Source organism: Erpetoichthys calabaricus, chromosome 2, assembly GCF_900747795.2.
Source record: "Erpetoichthys calabaricus chromosome 2, fErpCal1.3, whole genome shotgun sequence".
NCBI lineage: Eukaryota > Metazoa > Chordata > Cladistia > Polypteriformes > Polypteridae > Erpetoichthys > Erpetoichthys calabaricus.
The window spans coordinates 66,049,668-66,077,597 of record NC_041395.2 but is presented as its reverse complement, the minus strand read 5'-3'; the positions used below and the strand labels follow the sequence as shown (position 1 = coordinate 66,077,597).

Genomic DNA, 27,930 nt, shown 5'->3' with positions numbered 1-27,930 from the left:
TCATAGTTCCTGGCAGTTCATTTTGAATGTGCTAGGGAGTACAGTGTTTCTTTTGTGCTTATTGTTATATTTGAACCTTTGCTCTGTCTTTTGACCATTCTTTGATATTTGTTTTGGGACTTCATTCGCCTTGGATTGCCTTGAAAAATTCCTTTTTGTTCTCCACAGAGCTTATGTGCTTCACAGCATTTTTTTAAACAAATCTTTTATTTAATAAGTATTCTTTGAGGCCCTTTTTGTTTCTAGTTGGGGTTTTTACCATAATCCCGTCCTAGTGGGCATGTTTGGAAGTATTTATGGGACTTAAGTGTTTTTGGGACTCCCAGTTCTTGACAATAACGAAAAAACTAATACCAAAAATGTAATTCCTTGGGTTAAGAAACCACCAAACCAAATGTCATTATGTGGAAAAAGGACTTAGGAAGGCAATTTTAATAAGACCAAAATTCCAAACAATTAGTTTAAATTTCTCTTCTTTCTTGGCTTGTTGAAGCTTCATTTATATTAATATTTCAACTTAGTAAACTGTTCTAGATGGAGATGGCAGGATTTTAAACAGGCAGTGTTATGAATTGTGTTATAAATATTTTGTTGAATATTTTTCATCGTTTGGCATGATCTTTTACTTTTTTTGGGAGTCAGCACATCCATTTCTTGTATTTATTTTTTAATTTTCCAAATAGTTTAGAAGGTTTCTAGTTTAAATGTACTGTTTTGGCCACCATATTAAGTTCCAGATGTCTCCACCATTAATTCTACCTGACACTACCATAGATCCGTGCCCCACATTGCTAGGGGTGTAGCTTCAGAGGTCGTGACCTATTAGTAATCGACATGACAGATTAAAAGAAGAACAAAGTTCTAATACCATAAAGCATTAACCAATATTAATCACATACTAAATTCTGAGGGAGTTTATCTGAAATCTCAGATACCAGGAAGTGAATTGTCCCAGCCTTTAAACCATGTGCAATTGAGTTGCAGGTCACGAAATTAACAATATTGCCCCTTAACAACGGGGCACTGGATCATGGCAATGAAGCCACAAATATGGTCGTGTTCATAAAAAAAAGAAAAGACACAGAAATAATTTAATTATTATTAAATTACTTTGAACAATTTTTTAAAGAGAAGAATGACCTCAGATTTAGAATCTGGGCATTTCAAAACCAGAATGATGAAGGAAAAAAAGCAGAAAAACTTGAAACAAATCCTCATTATAATAATTAGGTGGTATCTCCATCAATTCAAAACTAGCACAAATATTTGTCTGTGACAAAACACATGCTGCCAGTTTTTTGTTTTATGAGATAATGATCCCCAGGTACCTTAACTAAGCAGTGTATGCTTTCAGCTTTACTTTGGTCTTAAGTATACTTCAAATGTGTATGATATCCAAAGAATTGTGTATATAAACAAGCAAATGTTCTGCAGTTTAAATCATAGCACTAATTTCATAAAACAAATGGCCAGTAAATTAAATTCAAATGCTGATTTTATTGAGCACTTAACATACTACAACAAACTCTGGTTCTGGACCTTGGAGGGACGTGCTCCTCAGATGGACTACCAGAAATGTGAAGAGATCTGTGCAATTTATGAACAAAGTTCAAATTTGGTAAAGGTCTACATTTACGTATTCACTTTCTCATTTGTACTTTAGATGTGGCTAAAGACTTACTTTCACAAACAGGTGCAAAACTTAAATCAATGAAAGCTTAGTTTAACTTTTTCTCCAACATAGAAAATGGCCAAAAATGTATGATTTCTGACTTAGATAGATCTTTTTCTTGTCTTCTAGAAAAAGGCATATAACTTATGAATTCCCATCTTTCAATCCATGTTTTCAAAATTGATAAGTTCTTTAGCTAGTCATTAAGTTTCCTGTGTTTTATATGTTGGTGTTCATTTGCTCACAGCAGCTTCTGTGCTGGGTTACCACCAACCCCCTACACAGAGCTCTCTTGTTCCTGGTAGCTAGCAAAGTTACGCTTTCTGGGTCAACTGGTGCTCAGTCAGCCCCCATCATTAGGAAGGACCATGCATGCTTTATTTATGGCCTCTCTCTTTTGCAATTGTTGTTCCTCAGCCAGCATAGGCTACTGACTACCTTGTCCAGGTTCCAATGCAAAATATTCCACCCTTCCAGTTCAGCACAGTTGCCCTTTGGTGTAAAGGAATTCCTTCAACGTCTTTGCGTTCACACTCTGTCAGCTATGGGTTCTGGATATGGGAAGCGAACGTTGGCCAGGTTTACCTGTAGCTTGATGAGGGTGTGGTTGATGTTTTAAAGGAAATTGATGCAAGTCTATTATTGACTTCTTGGGTGCACATAAGTCCATCCTCTTGTTTGACCACTGGTGCAAAGCTCTGTGTATCAATGTTGGTCATCCTTGATTTATAGTCCTTTGTTCAGAATTTGTGTCTCCAGCTTATGCCTTTGGGAGAAGTTCCTGGTGATGTTACAAGGTCTGGTATCGATTATCTTTTCAGATAAAGTGCAACGCTGCATTTTGGAAAGGGACTCCATCAGGCAAGCTGAAACCTTTAGATGAAAATAAGACTGTCTGGCAGCAGCTTGCTAACCCAGGACTTAGCTTCCAGCTTGGCAAAATGGAAGTGTCAGGCTATTCTAAAATACCTGATTCGAGTAGTATTGGCTTGGGCCCTCTATTAAGTGGATTAATTTGGAAATACTTTGAGAGATTATTTTTTTGATGCTCAGACAAGATTATTATAGTTAGAAATATGCTCTTTTAACATTCAAATAATTGTAATTGTAACTCAAAAATGTTATTATATTCTGGTAAATCTAAAAAAACATTTATCTATTTTATTTTACACAGGAATTCATATTCTTATTTATCTTCAAGCAAGCATCCAGTTTTGAGGAGACAGCCATGCATAATTAAAGTCATGGCATACAAGAATGGTTCAAGAAGTGTTTATGCTAGAGTTGCTGCTCCAACTATGAAAATGGTAATTTTTAACTCACTCTTTACAGTAATACATATTAATAATGAAATTGAATGAACACTGGATCACTACAAAAATTGATTTTATTTTGACAAGATGATAACAATGCTAAGAGGAGATTTCTTTGATGATTTGAGATATATAGTGTGGTAATAATCAAGCCTTGAAATGTAAAAAGATTTTGGTCAGCCTCCCGTATAATTGGAAAGTCACTGAAAATTTGAAGATTTGTTGAGAAAAGGTCTCTACAGACCAAAACTGAGTCCAAAACAGAACTGAGGTTATGGTACAAACTAGGTGGTTTTAAAGTTGGAAGGGGGGAAATGATATCTTTAGTTGGAACCAGAAGTGATGTCTTCTACGGTGGAACTGGATGTGAGTTCATCTGAGGTGTAACCTGAATTGACATGGTCTGAGGTGGAACGTGAAGTAACATCATCTGGGGTAGAACCAGAAGTGACGTTATAGGGCCCAGGCGGAATTTCCCGCATTTGGTCTGCGGGGAAGAAAGAGAAAGGATCATTGCACTCTGCCACTCCCTGGTCTGACCAGGAATTACCTTTTTTGAGCCCTTTAGCCACCTTCCATGCGTACGTGTGTTTCAATAATAACATTGATATAACGACATACAAAAACTGCAAATTTCTTAAATTTCATTGATTAAAATGTAATACATTTTAGAATAATAAAGAGCAGACAATTTGTTGGCATTCTTAAATAATTTAGCAGAAAGAAAAGGTTCATCAATGTTATGTGCAACAGAAGGATGAAGGCACACATGCCCAGCAGACACAAAGACACATAATTTTCTGAATGCATTGAATAAAGATACAATTACTTAATCTGATGGATGGTGTAGGAAACATGTCAGTCACTGCTGTCCAGTCAGAAGTTCTGTTTTGCCCTCTGTGTCCCCTTATGCACTTCACAGTCATTTTCTAGAGTCACATCTAGAGTACATCTGTACTATTAACTAGTCTCTCCCACTGTTCATCTGTTAATGTATTTTATATCCCCATTGTGTTGATGATCTGGTTACATTGATATGGCTGCTCAAGTATCTGCTTAAGTGTACTTACTGTATTAATTGGGCATCATAGTAAATAGCTGTCCTAAACCACCAGAAATTGCCTTCTGTCCCACTTCTGAATGGGCCTTTGTGATGCCCCAGGTGCCAGCAACCATGTGCCTCTTCTATCTCCTGGGACTTTGATAGTCATAACCCTGGATGGACTAGGACAAATGAGGACACAACAGCAAGTTTCAGCACAAAAGTGCAAAGTGTGAATTTATTCAGACAACAAAGCAGTGTCCAAAATGACAGTGCATTCAAGAACCTCTTCAATAAATAATCATCTGTTCAAAGTGCAGTGCAGGAAGATAAAATCTACTCTCTATATATAATATCCTAAGCCTAAAAGTGCAACGATTTTGTGCATATATATGTTTGGTATCATTCTTTTCAGAATTTATTGAACTTTAATGTGATGTTGTTGGATTTTCAGATTGTTATTCTGTTTTAAATTATAAACTAAAAAATATCAAGAACTCACCTCCCGCGAGACGAGACTTTGTGCCAAAAGATTTAACCACGCTCGGGGCCGGAAATAAAAAACAAAGAGTAGGACAGCTGCTGTACAGGCTTTTAAATGTTTGAAGCAACATGCGAGATGAAGATCATGCAGGCACGACAGCAGAAGAAGCTATCCAGCAGCTGATAGAGCAAAGAGGATGTTAAAAAAAAAATATTTGTTTCCAATTGTATCACCATTTAAGAGGGGGTTTCTGAGAAGTGACCGCATCTCGTTGGGGTGCATTCAGCCCCCCTCTTCACAACGCGAGCGGCAGAGACGCGCAGTGGCTGGAGCGTAGCGCAGACCGGGGGGATTGGTGAGCGAAGCGAGCAGGGGAGAACCCCCTAGTCAATAAATAAAATATCAAAAACCAACCAAGATTAAAACCAGAGTCACCATTGGCCTTTTCTATCTCATCGCCCATGCTCCTTTGTCTTTCACACATGTAGTCCATAATCTGACTCCCATCCCTTCCTGACACCTCCATCAGTCACTGCCCCTGCTCTGAAATGCTCAGCAGGGTTGATGCCATTCTCTTCGCTCCACTGCAAGGCATCTCTTACTGACTTCTCTTTTACACTTGACCCACCTCTTTCTTTCTTTCTTTCTTTCTTTCTTTCTTTCTTTCTTTCTTTCTTTCTTTCTTTCTTTCTTTCTTTCTTTCTTTCTTTCTTTCTTTCTTTCTTTCTTTCTTTCCTTTCTTTCTTTCTTTCTTTCTTTCTTTCTTTCTTTCTTTCTTTCTTTCTTTCTTTCTTTCTTCTACTTGGACCTTTTTTAACCCCCAAGAGTATGGGTGCTTCCTTAATGATCCACTGAGCACTAATGAGAACTGGCTGTGCCTCGTAATATTTACGCACATGAACAATTATCTAGCTGCTTCTCCCAAAAAGCACTCCATTGCTGTACACCTCTCTCAAACATACACCCACACCCGTGTGACTATTCTTAAAATAAAATCCTACACCTCTATAATCCACCACACACCCCTGAGACACTTCAGCACAGTCTCCCTCCACCAGCATAAATGGTGATTAAATAAATCAGTGTGGACTGAAAGGCTTAGAACTTCAACAACAACAACAACAACATTTATTTATATAGCACATTTTCATACAAAAAGTAGCTCAAAGTGCTTTACATAATGAAGAAAAGAAAAATAAAAGACAAAATAAGAAATTAAAATAAGACAACATTAGTTAACATAGAAAAGGAGTAAGGTCCGAAGGCCAGGGTGGACAGAAAAAACAAAAAAAAAACTCCAGAAAGCTGGAGAAAAAAATAAAATCTGTAGGGGTTCCAGGCCACGAGACCACCCAGTCCCCTCTGGGCATTCTACCTAACATAAATGAAATAGTCCTCTTTGTATTTAGGGTTCTCACGGAGTCACTTGATGCTGATGGTCATACAGACTTCTGGCTTTTAATCCATCCATCATTTTTGGAACATCATGGTGCTTAGAGTAGATGGTGGCACACTCTGACTACTACACAAAAGAACAACTGTATAAAGGAGAGATTAGCATCAAAAACTTAGTTTTAAATATTTGATGAGTATGTCATGAAAACAACCCTGATGTTTTATGGTGGGTAATCCAATAGCTTATTGTTAAACAAGAAATGCCAGAAAAACTTAGTGACCATACTGTTGTTGGCACATGTAGATACTGTGATGTTCCAACAGCAAAGTGACTGAGCAACATCTACATCCAATTTATCAGACTAGTTCTATAAGATAAGAATGTTTTCCTTTGAATCACCGGAAGTGTCTCCAATCAAACACATCAGGACCATGATTGAAAGGCGCGTAACCACTAACTCAGTTACTGCCCCTTTCATACCTCTTTTGAGATCTCAGATAGAACAGGTCTAAATAGGGCACAGTCTCTTTGTCCCACTTCCATCTGGCAGAGAGTACTGTAGCATATGAACCAGTTCTGCCAGGTTATTACAACAGCTTCTACCCCTTGGCTGTCTGGAATTTGAACTCTGTGCTGCCTCCCTACCCTCAGATCTGCCCCTAGTAGGGAATGTATATGCAGTACATTTGTTACAATTGTCACTACTGGTTTTTTTTGTATTAGTTTTACTGTATATTAATTATTTAGTTTATTACTGTTTATTTCAAAAATTACTATATATTCACTTGCCTATTATTTATTTTTAATGATTTATGCATCTATTATAGTATAGTTCTTTACCTGTCTTGCACTTGTCTTGTGTTTATGTATATTTTGCAATGCAGTCCTGGAGAGCGTTATTTCGTGCCACTCTGTGCTGCAGTGCTCTGTATGGATGGTATGACAATAAAGCCACTTGACGCTTGACACTTGAACAGACCTGTAATGACATGCTAATTGACAAAGTCCAGCACCAGTACAGCTAAACAGACGACAAAGACAGGGCTCTGTGTTAAAGCTTGTGGGGTCACCTGCTATACTAATTTTTAATTAAGTAAATATTTTGCTTATTTCAGATAAAGTATATTATAATTATGTATTCCTGTATTGCATTTCAAAATGTTCATCAATGTTGGTCAAAGTGTGTGTTTCAGTTGACATTTCTGTGAGATACTAATAATATAATAGCTACTTATAATAATGATAGTGTCTACAGTTAAAGCAGTGCTAACATTTATTCAGATTTGATTTTAATTTTTGTAATCAATTTTTTATTGCATAAAGCAAAGTAGATAACACTGCAACATTTACAAGCAGTGGATAGGGAGGCAAGCATGATTTTTAAAATAATATAATGCTTTGCTGTTTTTATTTTATTTCCAGTTATTGGAAGAATGTACCTTAAAGCTCATGCTTAATTCAGCAGCCCGCAGAGTTTTTCTGGCAAATGGCAAAGAAGCACATGAACCCCAGGACATCCCGCATGGTGCTGATGTTTATATTTCAACTGGAGAACCCTTTGCTGATCCATTAAAAAAAATTAAAGGTACAGTAGCAGGATCCTACAGAAGAGAGCTTTAGAGTGAATTCTTTGTGTCAACTTGTATTGCTCGGGAAAATTAATGTTTACTCATTTGCAGCTCAGTAAAAGGATAATGAGCTTAATGAAAGAAACACCTTCTGACTGCTCTGTTTAATGCATTTTATTAACATCCGTGCTTAATTTAATTTGGATTTAAATGGGCATTAGGGAGTCTGCAGGAGGTTAAATGCAGAAAAGATAAATTATATAAGAGATTTATTGAATCATCTGATTAGTTCATCTGACATATAGCATAATTCATTACATTTATTATGTAAAACTGACAGCTGAGCCTACTGTATATGCTCCATGGTTAATTCAAGTTACTGTTTATACTTTTCCTTTTTTAAGCAAAGGTGATGAAAAATGTGCCAAATGCATTCGATAGTTTTATATATTTTAGAATGTTTATTATGTCAGTATATAATGTGTCTTACATTTTTATAGGTATTACATATACATTTTACAAATATGAATACAAAATAATTATTATACACAATACAGGCTAATAAAGTGTTACTTATGGACCCCTGCTTTCAGAAGATGTCATAAAACATGTTGACAATTAAAGGTTTCAAACTTTTAAATATGAACGTGAATCAGTTTCATCAATTATTGTACAGTTAAAATGTGATGTTTGACAGATGTAAATGTATGACACTTAATTGGTCATTAAATTGCTTGTTCAAGTTATTGTCAATAATATTATATTTTGCTGCATTTCATCCAGTGCTGATTTGGGATTTTGAAAGTATAAATGTCTGTTTTTTATTTTGCCGCTCAAAGTATCATTACAATGTGCAATTAGACATTTCATTTTGTTAAACAAAAAAGATTTTCAGTAGGTTGTATCAGTTTTAACCTAACTCAAAAAGGACTTTTTCATGTAGTCTAATGCAAAGTGTGATTTAAGTTTGCTTCAGAACATTTCCTCAGTATGCCAAGTTCCAGGAGGAAACTTCATCTGTGTTACTTTGGCTGTGTTTCATAGCGACATGCACTGCTGTTCTTTGAGCAGTAAAGTGTTGGCACACAGCACTAGAATTTCATCCTGCCTCTTGCTGGATCAGCAAGCTTAACCCACCAAATCTGGTGCTGTGCGATTGTTTTTGACTGATAATCAATCTTTGCTGCTCGACAGTTGTCGCTGGGACACAGAGTGGAGCAGGTGGCAGATGGGCCGTGGTCTTTTGAGACCAAAAGTACTAGGTGAGCTTGAGCAAAGCATAGAACTGATTAGAATTAGAAATACAATTGTCACTATTAAAGGTGAACAGCAAGAAGGAAGCCAGAAGACAGACTGTATACATTAACAAGACAAATAACATTAATTTTGTAAGCAATAAACAAAAATAACACTGAAGATACCCTAATTTAAATTCCTTCAGTAAATGGTTTCAAAATATCTGTCACAGCACACGTTTTAGAAATAAAATTGTTGATTTGCTGCAATAATTCAGGTTTTACAATTATTAGTACTAAATATGTTACCTTAATATGGAGAGGTATGTATAACTTCCATATGCATTTGTGGTGTTCACCTAGTAAAGAAAATAAAAAACATGAATATATTAATAATTAAATAGCCAACATTTAAGTAATTAGTCTTTTATTGGATTAAGGCACTGACTGGCTAAAATTATTTTGGATACCTTAAAACTTAAAATATGTATTTACTACAATGAAGTAAAGATGATTTTTTTTAGTCTCTCAGAATTAGGGAAATGTATGAAGAATAGGCTCTAACCAAATGCTAACCATAGGGTATTCAAAACCATTAATGATATGCACACTCTTAAAAATTTAAAACATGGGCTTACATTGTGAGTGCCAGATGGGATGGTCTGGCATCCCATCCCAGAAGAAAGGTGGCCACTGGAAAGGAGGCCAGAGTACAGGGACAGTGATTGACTTGCCTGAAAAGGAGACCTGAGCGACAGAAGAATTGGGGAAGTTAATCTGTGCAGAGTATATACTCCCCCGACATGCTAGAGGGCAGCATCCATGTGTTGCTCCTCTCATTTTCAGGCTGTCAATTGTAGTCTCATTGGAGAACCCTGCTGGGTGTCGTGGATTGGACATCCCTACTTAATGTGCTGTGTAAGGTGCTTGAACGAAATAAAAACCATTATATTTGAACCTGTGACAGTTTCAGTGATTCTCCTCTGTCTTTCACTATAAGTATAGCCATAGGACATAGGAAAAATAAACTTTTTTATGAAAAACCATTATTAATTATATAATATGCTCTACATGACTGCCATTGTTTTGAAAACACATTTCAATATGTGTCTGTCACTACTGATGAACACGTTTTAGCACAGCTGGAGTTATGCTTGTAATTGCGTTGGTGATACTTTCCCTAAGATGATTTATATTTCAGATACCCTAAAAAATGTGTTTGAATAAAGAGCAATGAATTGAAATCATACTGATGGCCAGGTCAGGATTGAAATGTGTTTTCAAAACAATGGAAATCATGTAGAGCATATTATGTATGGAAACTTATGGCCCACCCACCCTGTGTGTGTGTGTGTGTGTGTATATATATATATATATATATATATATATATATATATATAGCAGCCGCCCTGGTGGTTGTTGGGGCCACGGGAACAGAGCTTGGAAGCTCAACCCTGTCGGGGCCCGTAGTCACTGCCAGCAGGCGCTTGGACATTTGCTAAGCCCTAGACTGCAGCACTTCCACCAAACCAGGAAATACTGCAGGAAGGTCATCAGGGAGCACCTGGAGCACATCCGGGTGATCTATACAGGGGTCGCCTCATTCCATTTGAGGAGCCGGAGTCGGGTGGCAGAGGACAGAACTTGCGAGGACAGGAGACAGCAGAAAACTAAGGAATTAGCATTATTGGACTTCCATGTGTCCTGGTGTCTGTCTGTAGTCGGGCTGATTTTCCACAATGTATATATATAATAACCAGTAAACACCAGACCCAAAAATGTTCGACAAAGTCACAGGTTCAAATAATGGATTTTTTTAATCCAACATGCACCAAAACAATAAAACACAGTCCAAAAAAACATATAAACAATAAAGTTTCTCCTCTCCTTCCACCTCCAATTGAGTGTTGCCTCTCACTACTCTGAAGTAACGCATGGGGATGTAGGGATGGAGAAACGACATACTTGAGATATGGAAAGAGTGGTATCAAGATACCAAACTGAGGGTAAGATAAGGTACTGATGAATAAGACTGTTGATATTTACTCTGACCATGCATTTTAACCAATAATTACTGTATTAATGTAAGCATGATACAGCAATTTAACAGAAGTCCTAACTTTTCAAAGACATATCACAGAGAGAGTGTGTGTGTGCAAGAGAGAACAATTTCAATTTCCAGCTAGGGTTTCTGTCGATCAAATCATCTGGTCAAGGATTAGGGGAGCAATAGAGAAAATAAAAGGGCAATGCTGCTCAGTGCTCCTGGGTTCTTCTGTCTTCCTTGGCTCCTATTCATCCTTTTGTAAAGTATCCTCAAACATGTGAATGCTTTGTTAGGCAAGATTATATTAATGCAACAGCTTGTAGCTATTTTCTCAATGGATGAGTTGTCTGCATTTTTCCAATAGCTGTAAAATCTAGAAAATTAGTAAGTGTGTTTAAATAATACCACAACATAATGAAGAGAAGAAAAAAGAAATTAAAATAAGACAACATTAATTAACATAGAAAGGATATCTGTATTTCTGTCAATCATCGTTCCATTCCAAAAAGTGGTTGGGTTGTATGCAATAGTCAGTGTCACCAGGATGAGACAAACAACTGCGAATACCAAAGCTCTGCTGTAATTCAGGCCAAGTAGTCTGACAGTTTTACCTATAAAAGGATTTACAGAGGTACAAAGGAACTTTGGTGTTGTGCAAACATTTTATTAAAGTTTTTTATCTCTGGTAAGTGTGTTGGTAGCTCTAAAGGGAGATAGTCAAAGAACACTGATGACTATTGCTTTTGTTAAGTCATATTCAAATGAAATAAAAAAGGAAACAAACATTAAGCCCAAGAAATTATACCCAATAAAAAACAAGGTGCATAATGGCTTTGAAATAACATTATGAAGATAACGTTAATGTCATGACTTGGTATTCATGTTTAATTTTTCTTTACAGTTTCTGCGGGTCTATGTATAATTCATTCATCGTTTTGGGGGGATCCTGAAACCACATTTATTATTTGTTTCAATGCATCTTTTCTAATCTTAGTTATTAGTTACACCATGGTGCCATTTGGTTCTTTCTTTAGGCATCACCATTTTTGGACTTAAGTATATTGGTAGCTGCTATGTGGTTGGTAGGGATTAGATCAGGGGTCACAGATGGTGGGCCTGCACAGGTCTGGACCTCTTGGTTTTCCAAGGTTGATTTACTTAAAAGACTCAGCATTCTGTTTGTTTGCTCATTTAAAAGTCTTTTTGGTTTTTAATATCTCATCTGTCCCTGACTACAATTTGCATCAGTCATTTTAACCCAGTTACATCCATTATTCTAAGTTTTGATCTTCTTGGTCCCACCTTTCAATGCAATTTTTTTGTCTTATGTTCTGGGCTTAGTTTGTTTGATTCTTACTCACCTGGTTATGACTTTAGCCTCCTTTCCCCAACTTTATTCTATCTCCTGATTCCATTACAGTATTTGAAAAGAACTGCTGCCATGCCCAGTATGTACATGTAAAAATCATTGAACATTAAAAAAGAGATTGTGGACATTAATTTTTCTGATTTCAAAACAAGAACTGCAACAAATTAATTAAGTATTGTGCTTTCTCTGTTCTCTATCCTGATATTTTCTTTCAGTTTAGGTAGTAGACTAATTATGCTGGTCTCTCCTACCACTGTATATAGTAGTGAAAGCCACTGTACAGTATGTTTTGCTTGATCATACTCTATATTTTTTATTTAGTTGTATGTAATATAATCCATCCATCCATTATCCAACCCACCATATCCTAACTACAGGGTCACGGGGGGTCTGCTGGAGCCAATCCCAGCCAACACAAGGCACAAGGCAGGAAACAAACCCTGGGCAGGGCGCCAGCCCACCGCAGGGTGCACACAACCACACACACACACCAAGCACATACTAGGGACAATTTAGAATCACCAATGCACCTGGACTGTGGGAGGAAACTGGAGCACCTGGAGGAAACCCACGCAGACACGGGGAGAACATGCAAACTCCACGCAGGGAGGACCCGGAAAGCGAACCCGGGTCTCCTAACTGCAAGGCAGCAGTGCTACCACTGCGCCACTGTGCCACCCCGTATGTAATATAATGTATCTATTAATTACAATTAGAAAAACAATTGACAGAATTGTAATTCAAAAGTATTTAATAACACAGAAAGAATTACAATAGAATAAAGTGATAGAATGTTAGATTAAATGAAAAGACAATGAAATGGGTGCAGACCCTGGCCCATTCACTGTTTATTCTTACTCTCTCTAATCCTTTGTGGGTCTTTCTCTCAGTATGCCAGTTTTTCCCATCCTAAAGGTCTGCATGGTAGGATATACCAGCAAGCCCACGATTCTCGAAAGAATCGCAAATCCAAGAATGGCAATCACTTTCTGTTCCCTCCGATACTTGGAGGGATGAAATATCATGGAGGGTGGGTGCATCCTGGGAAAGTTCATTTAATTAAATAAACATATTTGTACTAAAGCTGTTTCGTGTTTCAGAAGTGCGTTGTAGGCGCCTTCGTTTATTGTTTTTATCCATGCAGTCTTTTTTTTGTTTTTCTATGGCTGTGTCGTCAGCGAAAAGTCGTTTGCTGACGGTGGCGGATTCGCGTGCTGAAGTGACCATGGCAGCGGATCCGGTGCGGTGGTGTGGGCGGTCGCGTTCGGACGGCTGTACAACCTGGCGTGCACGCTTTACCTCAGGTTTAGTTCATAGGTCGTAGCCATGGTAAAGTTTTCATTTAATTAAATAAACATATTTGTACTAAAGCGGTTTCTTTGTGTGGGCGCCTTCGTTCATTGTTTTTATCCATACGGGCTCGTTTAGAGGTCGTAGCCGTATGGGCTCGTGTTTGTATTACTAATCGTTGAATTGCTTCCATTTGGAGCCGTGATTCCTAGCCTCCATGTATTGTTTTTATCCATGCGGTCTCGTCTTTGTTGTTCTGTGGCTGTGTCATTAGGTAGAAGTCGTTTACTGTTAGGACGCATACTCCAACTTACACACACTGACTGCTGACACAGTGGATTAGAGCAGGTGTAGTTTACAGGTCGTGGTATTTGGGTGCCACGCACTGACTCTGGGAACTACGGGCTCGGTTTTGTATTACAAATCATTGAGCTCTTGCCATTTGGAGCCATGACTCCTTTGCCTCTGCTGAGACCGACTGCTGGCACAGTGGATTAGAGCAAGTTTAGTTTACAGGTTGTGTTGTTTGGGCGCCACCTACTGACTCTGGGAAGCCGCTGGGTTTGACTCTGGGGTGCTGTGGCGCAGTGCGCATGCGCTTCGGTGCGTCCGCCGTGCATAAATTAAATTGTCGTTTAGTAATATAGATTTCAGCTATAAATATATCACTTGGTGTTTGGGTGTGAGTAAGTGTTCTCTGAGATTAACTAGATTTCTTTTTAGAGTTGCATTGGATACTGCCTGGACAGGCTTAGTAATAAGGCAATGTAATTAACATAAGGTTAAATAATTTAACACTGTTCTTGACATTGATAAATTAATAATGAAAGCATAAATGGAAGGCAAGCAAACTTTTGTTTTATTTCTACACCATCTCAGAAATATTTTTAATACAAGTTACTACAATTAACAAACCTTTTCTAGCCTGTTTAATCCAATTTAGGGCCTTCAGAGGGTTTGAGCTGATCCCACCAGCTTTAGGCAGCCAAAGCTCTGACTGGCTGAGAATAATTCACTAGTACATTACAGGGTCCACTCTTGTAACCAGCTACGCTCATATGGGACCATAGTAGAATTTATAATCAACATAAAAATTCACGTGTTTGGAATGAAACCTTGCAGCTTACGGTATATGTTTTGTAAACGTCTTTATAGAGTGTGTATATTTTTAAAGGAGAGTACCTTCATGGCACATCTTTGCACATGTCCACATCTGTCCATGCCTGGAATGATGAAAGGAGGTCAAACGTAAAGAATATCTGTCTGTTTATCATAAATAAAGTGTAAAGGATAAGGTAATCCATCCATATCCTAACTACAGGGTCACGGGGGGTCTGCTGGAGCCAATCCCAGCCAACACAGGGCACAAGGCAGGAAACAAACCCCGGGCAGGGCGCCAGCCCACCGCAGGGCACACACACCCACACACCAAGCACCCACCAGGGACAATTTAGGATCGCCAATGCACCTAACCTGCATGTCTTTGGACTGTGGGAGGAAACCGGAGCACCCGGAGGAAACCCACACAGACACAGGGAGAACATGCAAACTCCACGCAGGGAGGACCCGGGAAGCAAACCCAGGTCTCCTTACTGCGAGGCAGCAGTGCTACCCACTGCGCCACCGTGCCGCCCAAAGGATAAGGTAAAAGAGACAAAATTAAGTGTAAGTTAATAGACAGAACAAGAAACCTGCTGTCTCTGTAGGCCTTCACATAGAATACATGAATTGCTGTCAAGTGAGGTGGTTCTCCTGTTAACTTACATAATATCATAAAGCACCTCATTGTCTCGTTCTCTCATGACCTTGTCCTCTTCCTTCCTAAAATGATCCCCTACCTTAACTCATCTTTTGATTCTTGTTTGAATATGTTCTCTTTCGTGAGGTGGGTTTAAGTCCTCTTTCTGAATCATTTCCAGGTCATTTCTAGAATCATTTCAGGGTCATGTAGAGCCTTTCAACCTCGAATGTAACACTTGGTCCCAGCATCCTCAGTTATTGAATCTGTGTTACAGCTTGTCATCCAGGAGGTCTTGCTAGTCCTCCTTGGCTTCACACTCTTCATAAGGAGGGGGCCACAACTGCTGGGTCATTTTGTCCTCCAGTGCATATCACTCCTTCCTATCCATACTGACATATACAAGACCAGTTTGTTTGTGAGAGTGAGAGTGCTATTCTTTCTCTTACAGAGGTTTCTTGTAAGACTTGACATTGCTCTGTTCTCTCCTAGTTTTGGGTAAGTTGTTGACAGCAGGACACTGATACACAATATGCTTTGTACACATCCAAAAAACACACCGAGTTACAAGTGTACTATACAGGGAAATAATCAAATGATGTTGGCTGCAAAAGAAAAAGGCTAAAAGAAAAGACTATAATCTTAATGTGTTAAGTTATAGAAGGACTGAATGAAATGAAAAGAATCAAAAATGACAAAATATTCGAAAATGGAATAGAACTTATAAAACCATGGCGATATTTGATTAAACTACAGGATTTAATTAGGTAATGTTTAATAATGAATTGTAAGACTTATTAAACCTAACAAGAATCTGTTTATTGGTTCATTTATTTTTAAAACATTCTAACCTTGGAAACATATTTCTAGTGTCTCAGTTGGCAAGATTAATAAAATTAATTTACTAAACATATAAAAATTGCAAATAATGAGTGATGATTTCAAACCCTTTTTTTATATATTACATTAGCAGTCTATGTTTGTTAGACTCAAAATAACCAAACCGTTATTGATGTAATTCAAATTAAATCTGCAAAAGTGAAAAGGGCCTTGTTACTTATATAAAAATAAAAACTATGGCAAGAATTTTACTGACGTTGTCTCAGATCAGGATGTCAAACTTGTAATATATTTAGACAGACTAAACATGGTTGAAAAGCCACATGATGGAGGTGTCTTGCCGAAGAAAAGTGAAACCTGTCAGAAAAAGTTTTCCACTGTCTTCTAAGTGAAATATTTGTTATGACATGTCCTGATTGACAAGAGGATGTGTGATCTGGCTATATAACCAGTCATCTGTTTTGTAGGTGTATGTGTCAGTGAAAAGGTGCATTTACATCTTTTTTGATTGCTGACTGATTTAGACGTTTAAAGCTTGAGTCAAAAATCCAAGCAGCATGGTAACACTCCAAAGTTAATGCACAGTTAAGCTTAATTGCTGTGTCATTTTCTGTATTTCACAAAGAGCATAAAACTGTTCAGTTTAATGAAGCATGGCTGCTGCAGATATCTTTAGGAGTGTGTTTTTCTGTTTCTAATGTATGAACACAATGCATTAAATTCAGTATATAGTAACATTTTCATAATATGTATGGTGTCATATTCTTGTCAACAAACATGTCTATTAAAAGCTTTATTAATTGCTTTTATGACAAAATCATTAATAATTGAATATAACAGGAAGGGGTAATTTCATTTATTTTATAAATAGTATTACACTCTTTCCTTAATGTTTAAGCACCTCCTGTAGAATTCACCTGCTTTAATGTGCATAAATAGCATCAACAACCTTTTTCAGGAATCAGAAATATTGAAAGTGAAAACTCTTCCCAATGAGTGGTTATTCATGATATGATGTATTGTACAATAGCTAGACATCCACAAATTAGTTGCACCATTCAATAACTTATCATTTAATATGCTTGGCTAATAAAGATAAGTCTTCAATCACAAAAATATGAGCTACTTTCCACAAAAATTATGGTAGCACTGTAAGACTTGCTCTACTATTTGAAGTCTCAGATGGGCAGAAATCTCTTACATCACATACAGTAATATTCATCTTCCTCTATAGCACACATAGGCTCATGCTTCTTTAACCATTTGACTTCCTACATCATATCCCGTCTATTTTTTCCCATACATATGCCATCCATTTGTTACTGGTCATTATATAGTTTTTAAAAGGCACCCAGAAGTCATAGCAAGATGTGCCTATCTAGACAATCAATGCAGTTTGTGTCCATGTATCTACTAAAATTTGTTACATTAAAGAATATACTCTTGTGCCAATAGTGCAATTCTAAACTTTCCCATAAAAGATGCAAAGTAGGATTACAAGCTGACAATTCTCTAAGCAGCTTTCAACCCATAGGAAAATTTTACTGCTCAAAGGTTGATCTTTGATAGCTCATAAAACGTAAATGAGATTCTTATGTATGTTTCATTTAAGGATGAACTTTATCACACTTATTATTGGGATGATGCCTTCATCCAAGTGTTTTACAACATCTGAGACACAATCGGTTACATTTCTTTTGTTTTCTACTTGGAACACAGGCAGATGAAGTGACTATCTCATGGTAACACAGTTTCCGTAGAGGGATTTAAACCCACAACGTCAAGGTTTGAAGTCCAAAGTCACTTCACCAGCCTGCGCCCCAATTGGAAAACAAAAGAAATGTAACCAATCGTATCTTAGATGTTGTAAATCACCTTGGATAAAGGTAGCTGCCAAATAATAAGTAATAATAATTAAAATGTAATGGAAGATGGAGACATTTAGTGAACATGAATGGTAAAGATCTGACTAGGCTTCATTTAGCAGCCTTACAATAGGATTCTGTATTATATTTCAACTTGCATGGTTTTGTTATGTATATCACAGTTTCTTGGCTACTTTTATATTTACTCCTTGAGTTTTTCAAAAGTTTCTTATTTTGATTTTTGTTTCTATATTACTTAGGCAGCATCATTACTGTACATTTTTAAATGTAGTTTTAGACCACAATTGCTACCATTTATTGTTTTGCATTCCATAGTCATATTGTAATATGGTCACCATTGTTGATGCCAGTCACATGATGCAAGGGTGTCAAATTTCAAGTTATGTCTTTGCTCCCCGCCTATATAAGATGGTGGTTCGCTGCCTTTTCTGTCCAAACTGTGGAAAAAAAGATGAATTCTGTTGGTGATATGATTAGAACAAGAATACATTTTCTTCTTCTCTTTATGGATTTTGTTTCAGGGTTTTGTGATGTTTTGGAAGTTTTTTAAAAGAGGGAATCAAGTAATTGTCTGTAGATATATGTTAATAATTATTATCTTTATATGTTTGTTTTACTGGGAAGCCATTTTCATTGTGCTTTGGCACTGCCATTTTGATTAGCTATTTCGAGGAAGTGGGTTCTAGTTGCTGAGCCACTGTCCCCAGAAGCTGCATCATGTGATGTCATCAGTGCAACACTTTCAAATCCAATGAAGCATGCTCATTGACATCAGAAAGTTGTATGAGTTGTTTTCAGTGTGTTTGACACTCCTTAAATATTTTCAGTTCAAGAATTATAGAAAGCATTTTGACTATGAGTATCATATGTCTGAAATATAACAGAGAGCTGTTTATAAATTGTTTCCTCTTGCAAAAAAATGTCTTTATTTTAGACTTAAATCTTCAGATAATTCCTGTACCATGAAGGCTATTATTCTGACTTTGTTTTATTAATATGTATTATTATGTGTTAAGCTTGAAATATTTGTTATTTATTATCCTGCTGCAACACCATCTTTATTTTGGATGAGCACTGTCTCTTGTGGTCACCAAGATGCAAGTTCTTGTAGCTAAGCATATATATAGAGCAAGTTATGTCGTAAACCAAAAATCAATTTCACTGCTGTCCCTGTTTTTAGGGCAAAAAACAAAACAACATCGATAATTTTTTCTTTGAACTATAAGTCTTCCACAATATTTTTGACTTTGAATTTTGGCTTGTGTTTTGTTTTCATTGCCTGCCTCTGTTGATCTCCTGGTTTTGATTGTATGTGAGTTTGATTTTGTTTCTCTCTCTCATTTGCGCTCCCTATCTTTGCAGGTAGTATAATGCTTTGTATTTTGATTTTTGGGTTTGACTTTCTTGATTCCCTGCAATTGACTTTGTTGCCTTTAAGGTTTTGGTCCATATCTTGATCCTTTGCCAGTTGTATTTGTAGCAGGAAAGTTTGGATTTAAAAAAAGTCTCCTTTTGAGTGTTTCTATGGGTTTCAGTCTTGACTTCTGGATTTCTCTTATAGTTTGTCTTCTGTGGAATATTTTGGTGGATTAAGGGCTACATGTTTGAGAGGAATTTAAAGAAAGTGGGTGATTTCAAGGATCACTGTGCCTATGCTCGCGGTCAGGCACAAAGTGGGACTTACCCCTTATGATATTTGCTTGAGAGTTCCATCCCACAAACTGGCACCATATTACTATATATTGGCCCCTATGTGAGATGGATTGGTCTAGTATTTCATAGTTTATCTTTGCCTGTACATTAAAATATATAGTCTACTTTCATGTATACAGGTTTGAACTCATTAGGTAAAGCCCTTTTTATGTTCTCAAGAAATCGCCTCCTTCTTTTATGGTATATGGTTCCAAAGAATTTAAAATCCAGGTATTACTGGATTCACCTGGAAGGGTTATGATTTCAAGGATAGGTCTTGGGTTCACTATAAAGATATTCATGCCTCTTGGTTATTGACCCTGTTTCATGCTCAGTTTCAACAGAAACCTAATGGGCATGTTTGGAGACCACATTGTAAGAGCTTTGTCATGATTTGTGGATTTCATTCATTTTTTGCAGCTTTTCTGCGGAGCTTGTTGTTTATGTCTATAGCTATTCAGGGGTTTCTGAAGCCAAGGAGTTTAATTTTGACATTTATTTTGTTCTATATCAGATAGATAGATAGATAGATAGATAGATAGATAGATAGATAGATAGATAGATAGATAGATAGATAGATAGATAGATAGATAGATAGATAGATAGATAGATACTTTATTAATCCCAATGGGAAATTCACAATTCTTGACGAAGCCATAATTTTTAACATCTTTACCTATGCCAACTTGAATATTGACGAGCAGTGCCATTTTGAGATTTTCTTGTGGTTGTTGCTTAGGTATCTTCCCAGAATTCCCTGAGAAAGCGCAACATGTGATGCTGTTGGAGTGACACTATAAATGGTGTGGAAATAACGAAAAAAAGAAGCTCCACAAAAATAAAATTTTGGGGACCGTCCCCGTATATTGTCCAATGGACAAAATAAAGCAATGAAAAAACGGTGTAAATGATCAAAAGTACTGGAATCGGTAACATTTGACAAAGTTCATGAAACAAGATGGCGTTTAAAGATGGGAAATGAGTACAGGAAATGGTTGGCAGGAAATGACGTTGAATTCAGGAGCCGGAAGTGAAGTCATCTATGGTGGCCAGACGTGATGTCAAAGGTGGGCGCCGGAAGTGACGTCATGGCGGCTATTTTAGAACCCGGAAATGGATGGAGTTATTTTTCTTCTGTTTTTCTGTTGAGAGATCAAGAGATTCAGGTAAGTACCACGTGACAACCCCTCATCTTGTGATGTTTCACTCATTTTTAGGCTTTTTGACTGCCTCCTAAATGCACGTATGTGACAATGGTCATATCTATGAGCTGTTTAGGCATCCATTTTTGGATTCTAGAACATAAGAACATAACAAAGTTGACAAATGTGAGGTGACATTTCAGTCCAGCCTAAATAACTAAGCTTTCCCAATAACTCATCCAAATTATTCTTAAAGGTTGCCAGAGTTTCTGCTTCATCTGCATGCATCTGTAGTTTGCTCAAGAGTCCCCAAACTCTTTGCATAAAGAAGTGCTTCCTGGCTTAATTTTTAAATGCACTTCCACTTAATTTCCACTATTGTCCTTGAGTACGTGATTCACCTTTAAGTTGCAAGAATTCTGGTGAATCTACTTTATCAATGCCTTTGAGCATTTTAAATTCAAGGATTTGGTCCTCACACAGTCTCCACTGCTCGAGACTAAATGGGTTTAATTCTCTGAATCTGTCAGAGTAGGACATATCCTTAAGTGCCAGGATGGACCTGGTTACTCTCTTCTGCACAGCTTCAAGTGCTGCTATGTCTTTCTCGTACTGTGGTGACCTGAACTACACACAATCCTCCAGATGCAGTCTTACTAGTGCATTATATATTTTGAGTATACGTCCCATTTTATGATATAACCTAACATTTTATTTGCCTTATTAACTGCTATCATGCATTGCTTATTTGATGAAAATGTTGAGTCAACATATACTCCTAAATCCTTTTCAGTAGTATCTCTCTATTTAACAGTGTCTCCCACCTTGTATTTATAATTGATATTCCTTTTGCTCATGTGTAGCACTTTGCACTTTTCTACATTAAACTGCCTTTTTCAGGTGTTTGTGCAGTTCTGAAGGTTGTCCAGGTCTTTTTGACTTATTTTTACTGCCTCCTCAGTGTCTGTCATCCCTCCAATTTAAGTGTCATCTATGAATTTGACAAGTTTACTAACAATACCAAAATTAATGTCATTAATATAAATCAGAAAAATGGTCCAAGGACAGACCTTGTGAGGGACTCCCCTGATGACCTCGCTCCATGTTGAGCATTCTGTATCAAATGCTTTTTGAAAAGTCTAGTTTATTTTTTGTCATATATTTAGGTTGCTTCTTCAAAAGAAATCTAAAAGACTGTTCTGGCAGGACCTTCCTCTCATAAAACCATGCTGGCTGCTATTTAGAATATTATTTTATTTTAGTAGTACTAGGGTGTTGTACAGTGTTAGCTGTAATCTTGCCTGAAGAAGGAGCCTGAGTTGCCTCGAAAGCTTGCATATTGTAATCTTTTTAGTTAGCCAATAAAAGGTGTACTTTTGTTTGGCTTTTCTCTACATTTTATTTTAGGTAATTTTCTAATTTGTTTTTTTATTATAGTTTCCATAATTTTGCATGGCAGAGAAGTAAGATTAATTGGTCTATAATACTAGAATCCATTTTATTTCCCTTCTTTCCAGTCTTCATATACTTCTCCTTTTTGAAGTGACTGCTGATAAATGCCTAATAAGGGTTTATAGATGATGTATTTCACTTCTTTCAGTATGATTGGTAAGATCCCATCAGGTCAAGGGGTTTTATTAGTCTTCAACGTATTGAGGGCTTGAAGCACATCTGACTCTTCTATTTTAAAATCTATGAACTCAGAGTTTGTTTTTACTTCTGCATGAGGCATTCCATTTGTTTCTTCCTTTGTAAATACTTGGGTGAAGTATTTGTTCAGTTCCATGGTTATTTCCTTCTCATTTTCAATGATTTCTCCATTTGTGTCCCTAAGTTTATCATCTTTTTATTGTAGTAGTATTGAAAACAATGCTAATTGTTCATTTTAGCTTCTCTAACAGTTTTTATTTTGGTTTCTCTTTTGATATTTCAAATGCTTTTTTTGATGTCTTGCTGCAGTTTCTGGTATTCCTCTATATTAGAATTATCTGGCTTTTTAAAAAAAATTCTTGTACAGTGATCTTTTCAGTTTTTACTCTTATGTATCCATTTTTATTCTTTTTCTTTTGTTGCTTTTCAGAATAAACTTATTTTGAGCTTGGATCAGAAAAACCTTTTGTGCACAATTCTTGTTATAATTTCTTCTAATGGCTTTTGAACATTTTTCTTGTCCTTTGATTTTAATTCTTGGTTAGCATTTCTGGCTTGGCAAAAGATCAGTTTGTCTTTTTGGTTAATAACCCCTGCATGTATTTTTTGACCTTGTTTCATCTTCTGAGCCTGAATTAAAATTGTTCTATGACAGAAGAATCAGAAGGTAAAAAAATGACAAATTTCTATTTCATTCAAGGATATTTAGACATTAACAATTAAATTCAAGCACACATTTTAATATTTCAAATATATGACACGACTGTTTTTGGTTAATATGTAATTCTAAAAGATGGAGTAAATCATTACATTTCTTATGGACACCCTGAATTTGGATGACTTTTTTATTTATGTTTCTTTGTGGATCTTTGTGTTAAATGTTTATTATACTCATAATAAGTGAAAAATTATTACTGTAGTTCAAAAGGGAAAACTGCTCTCTTAAAAATAAATAAACAAAAAATAAATAAACTATATCAAAATCTTACTAATGCTATCTCAAGGATGTCAAACTGATGTTGGAGGCTAGCGTCCATGATTTTGGCTGAATATGACAAAGGTCTGACACTGGGTTGGTCTATGATTATGTTAATGTGAAACCACACATTTTGAGGTCCTAATCCAAGGTCAGATATAATATCTTGGTCAAAGTGGCAGCCAGCTGCGTGCTACTGACAAAAGAAAGAGGCTCAGTAGCAGCAGATCATAGCTATTATTAAAAACAAGCATAAACAGCCTCATCAGCAACACTAGCAAGAGTATGCTTCACAAAAAAATAATGAGTGTTCAGTGTTGATCTAAATCCAGATTTTGGAGGCCATCCAGCAAAAAGCTTTGCCCACCGTAGTTTTATTTATCCTAGGAATTTCAAAAGAGACTGCACTCTTTAATAGCACAATACAGACAAGAGTAGACATTTCATTTTTACTATTTTATATATCAAAAGGAGGATTTAAAAATCAGCTATATATATATATATATGTATATATATATATATATATATATATATATATATATATATATATATATATATATATATATATATATATATATATATATATAATAATATACAGTATATATAGCTGAGAGCCAGTGTAGTAATATTCTATATTTTGTTTATTACGTAGCATTCTTTGATGAAGACAAGAGATCTTATACAATACTGAAATATGATGACATGAAGTAAATCAGGTTCACAGAAGCCCTTGAATTTAACAGTTATCACTATCGTATTCTCTTGTTGGAACTACCACTGCTAGAAGAAATTCTTTTTTTTTCTAATTGAAAGACATAATTTTCTTTGTTACACTATTCACCTCACTAGAGCAGTTAAAGGCATAAGATTTACAGATACATACAACTGAAGTAATTAAAAGCTGAAGGAAAAATGGTAACAGAAGATGGTTGATTAATCTGCATAAATGTTGGAAATCTGTGAAATACAGTATGTGCAGTAAATTCTAGTTAATTCATAGGTAATACGTTTAAGCTTGAAATAGCTAACTTTCAATAGAATATTTGGTGAAAATTATATAGGCTTCCTCCATTTTCACCACTTTTGACTTTTTGGTTACAAAGGGTTTCCATCTCTGCTCTTATTCATTTTAAGTGCAGTTACATTATTTGGTTTATACAGTTTCAGCATGCAACCACCTTACGATTGCAAGGCAATTATATCAATGCATTACTGTTCCAATTAACATGTTACAGCTGCAACCATTTAAAATATAATAAATAGTATGCTTGATGCTTGTTTCTTCAGACAGATGTGTTGCAATAAATATCCTTACATTTTATTTTTTACCATAGTTTACAGAATTACTTCTATCTGCTTATACTAGGACAGTTTACAGTTGCTAGATAATATAACATGATATATTTGAGATTTTGGTACACACTGGATTGGTATTTGAACCCAGGACCCCAAAGCTTCTCCGCTCATATCTTCTTTGTGGTTACCGCCTTTCACACAGTGATGCCAGGACAGACTGTGGTGCTCCATGATCATGAACTCAGATAAGGGGCTTTAATGCAAAGGGATGAATGGACAGCACCTTTCAAACAGAAAACTATCATAATGCATTATACAGGTGCATTATAAATATTTTCTTACATTAAAGATATGTATGGCGATGGCTTTACAGATGTCTTCAATGTCTTACAGGAAAATTTGAGCAAAATATTAATTTCATCAAATAAAAGTCATGCACTAGCTTACAATCCATTTAAGACCATCTGCTTGGTTGTATGTCAAATTGGCCGTATCGGCTGTCGGTCAGAAAGTGTACTGATCATTGCAATTGAGGCTTTGTGGGTCTGGTGCAGGTCACCGGCAAGCATACTCTTAACTAACAGTATGGAATAGCACAAACCGATCTTCGGTTTCAGAAAGGCAGTATTTCTCAACAACTCATCACATCGCGAGTGTTATACGGTTTGCCATCATTGGTTCACATATGGGTTGCCTAAACTAGTGTTTCTCAACCACTGGGCAGTCTCTGTGGCGGATCGTGGGTTTCTGTCATTGGTTCACGAGTGGGCAGTGCTGTTTAATATGTTTTCCTGTTTCTAAGTAAGCTCATTTCACCAATACAGAACCCCAATTGTGGTCATTGCATTAAGAGGGTGGTTTCCAATTGCTGCTAGTAAGTCATCAATGAATTTAAAAAGGTAAAACAGTGGAGCAAGACCATACAGTTTAAGAAACACTGGTGTAAGGCAGGCATAATAATTAACCATTTGGTGCAGAGCAGGTGACAATAAACCTAAAGGTCCCTCCAAGAGTTAAAAAACTTATGATACGCTGTGAAATAATAATAATTACAAAAGATCTATTACTTCAGCTGGATTTGAGAATTTCTCAGCTGAAAATATGAATTGCCTCAACTCGGCCGGCCATAAATTGGCTCATGACTATAGTTGAGTAAACCATCTTGCAGAGCCAAAATGTTTGTAATTGGGAAACAAAATATTTTCTATAGCATTTGTTATATAACGGAAGGGTTTTCCTGTGACCTCATTCAAAAAAAAATTGATTCATTTATTCCTATGCTCAGATTCTGCGTTATGTAAACCCCAGAAACCAGCCTACGTCTGTGCGTCCCTTTCACACTCTCCACTTTGTAAGTTACCAGCCCGGTTTTGTATTTTGGGAGCGGAGCCTGTACTCAGTCCTTCCTGACCCCCAAACACACTCCCTCCCCAGAAACTCGGCCCCGGTACATTCCTACTTGGTTCGTTATTAGTTTGTGTCCCAGTTTGTTTTGGGACTTCATCCTGCCGGCTATGCCACTGTGATAATAAAGAGTCCAAGACATCATAAAGATTTGGGGCAGACACCCATATGTTTATCCCGGCTGCAAAAGTTGAATTAAGTAGCACGATGTGCATAGAACAGAGTCCAAAACAGAACTGATCACAATAGACAAAGATAGAGGCTTTAAAGGCCCGTATAGGAAGTGACGTCATCAAAAGAACTGGAATCAAGAAGTGCTGTCATCTGGACCAGAAGTGACGTCAGCTAAAGGCCCAGTGCCAGAAGTGATGTCAGCAAAGGGGCCGGCACCGGAAGTGATGTCTTCTGAGGCGCCGGAATCTTGTGGGATTTCACGGGAAAGGTCTGTAGGGAACTGAGAAAGACAGTCAGCGCATTCCGCCTCCCCCTGGTCGGATGTTTTACTACAATTACTCAGGCCCTTTAGCTGCCTCCTACGTGTGTGACAGGACACAGCCCGTTTCTGCAGTGCACTTGCACCTGGGACTACCATCCTACTTCATCTAGCGCTGACTGCTACTGCAACTCCACATCCCTTTAATTTGGAAGTGTTCTCCCAATTTTTTAAACACCAGGTCAGTAAGATACAACAAGGCGGAGGAGTAGCAGGCTTTCATTATAAATTTATATAATCATTGCATATTTAACATTCCTATTATAACTGAAGCAGAACCAAACCAAATAACTGTTACAATTAAACAATACAAACTTTGATGGTTAGCAGCTATCATTGACAGCACTGGCCGACACACCCAGTGTGTGTGTTGGTGTTCAGATGGCTCTCAGTCCTTGTGGTTTCAGCATGTTGTTGATCAGATGTTTCACAGTATGGGTCTTCTGGTCTTTGTTCCTTTCTCTTCCTTTTTTAAAGTTTGTTGGGGCACAATGTTTACATTGACAAACAATGTTAGTAAACGTTCACATAGCACGCATGCACATACAACACTGCTTGCATGTTCAATTGTTTGACAGCCATGCCTGGAGTGTGGAATGTAGCATTTTAATGTTTTATTTGATGCTCAACATTTTGCTTATCTGCCTTAACACTAGAATTCCTGAAGCCTACGAAAAAACTCGTAATTCCGGCCCTCCTTAAATTCCTTCGCACCTCTCCATCAGCGTCTTTTGTGTTGATCAGCACAAGTAGCAAGCAGCCTGCTATCCCATTCCCCCACCCACCTCCTCAGCTCAATTCGCAAAGAAGGTTCTCAGTGCTCAGTGTTTTTCTTGGAGAGAAGTGCATGAAGTTGTAGAGGGTAAATGATACATTGTCACTTGGAATACATACAGTACATTTCATGTGTGTTCCATGTCTACAACAATCTATGTAAACACATTGTTAAAATAGAATCGTTTTTCATGTTTTAATAATAATTGACAAAATGTTGACATGAAATGAATAATGTGTAAAGCCTGAAGTCCAATAAATACTTTCACAAAAGGAACAAGTATAACAAAACAAGTGCCTTTATATTCAAGAATATAACGAAGAAAAAGAAAGCAGGTTAGGGTAGCCTTTTGATACAACAGCTTGCATGATGCAGCGGTAAGAACTACTGACTCCTAATCAAGAGGTCGCCAGTACAAAGCACAGGAATAAAGCACACAACACTTCATCGTCTTTTCTTCCTGTCTTCTTCTTCTTCTCTCTCTCTGCCTCCTCCTTCCTCCAGCAAGCCTCGTCTCCTTCCTCCCAAGTCTGGCTCCTGAATGAAGTGAGGCTGCTCCTTTTATGCTGCACCCAGGAGTACTTTCGGTGTCCTGTAAGAATGACCCGGAAGCACCTCCAGG

The 27,930-nt window shown here is 37.0% G+C and overlaps 1 protein-coding gene across 1 annotated transcript in view; it reads left to right on the top strand.

Moving 5' to 3' along the window:
* LOC114645277 (doublecortin domain-containing protein 1-like) overlaps positions 1–27,930 on the top strand; it is a 559,771-nt gene that overhangs the window by 69,542 nt on the left and 462,299 nt on the right. The window contains exons 4-5 of the mRNA XM_051922996.1: positions 2,847–2,979; positions 7,330–7,492. Coding sequence (XP_051778956.1) covers positions 2,847–2,979; positions 7,330–7,492 — 296 coding nt within the window. The remainder of the gene's footprint in view (positions 1–2,846; positions 2,980–7,329; positions 7,493–27,930) is intronic.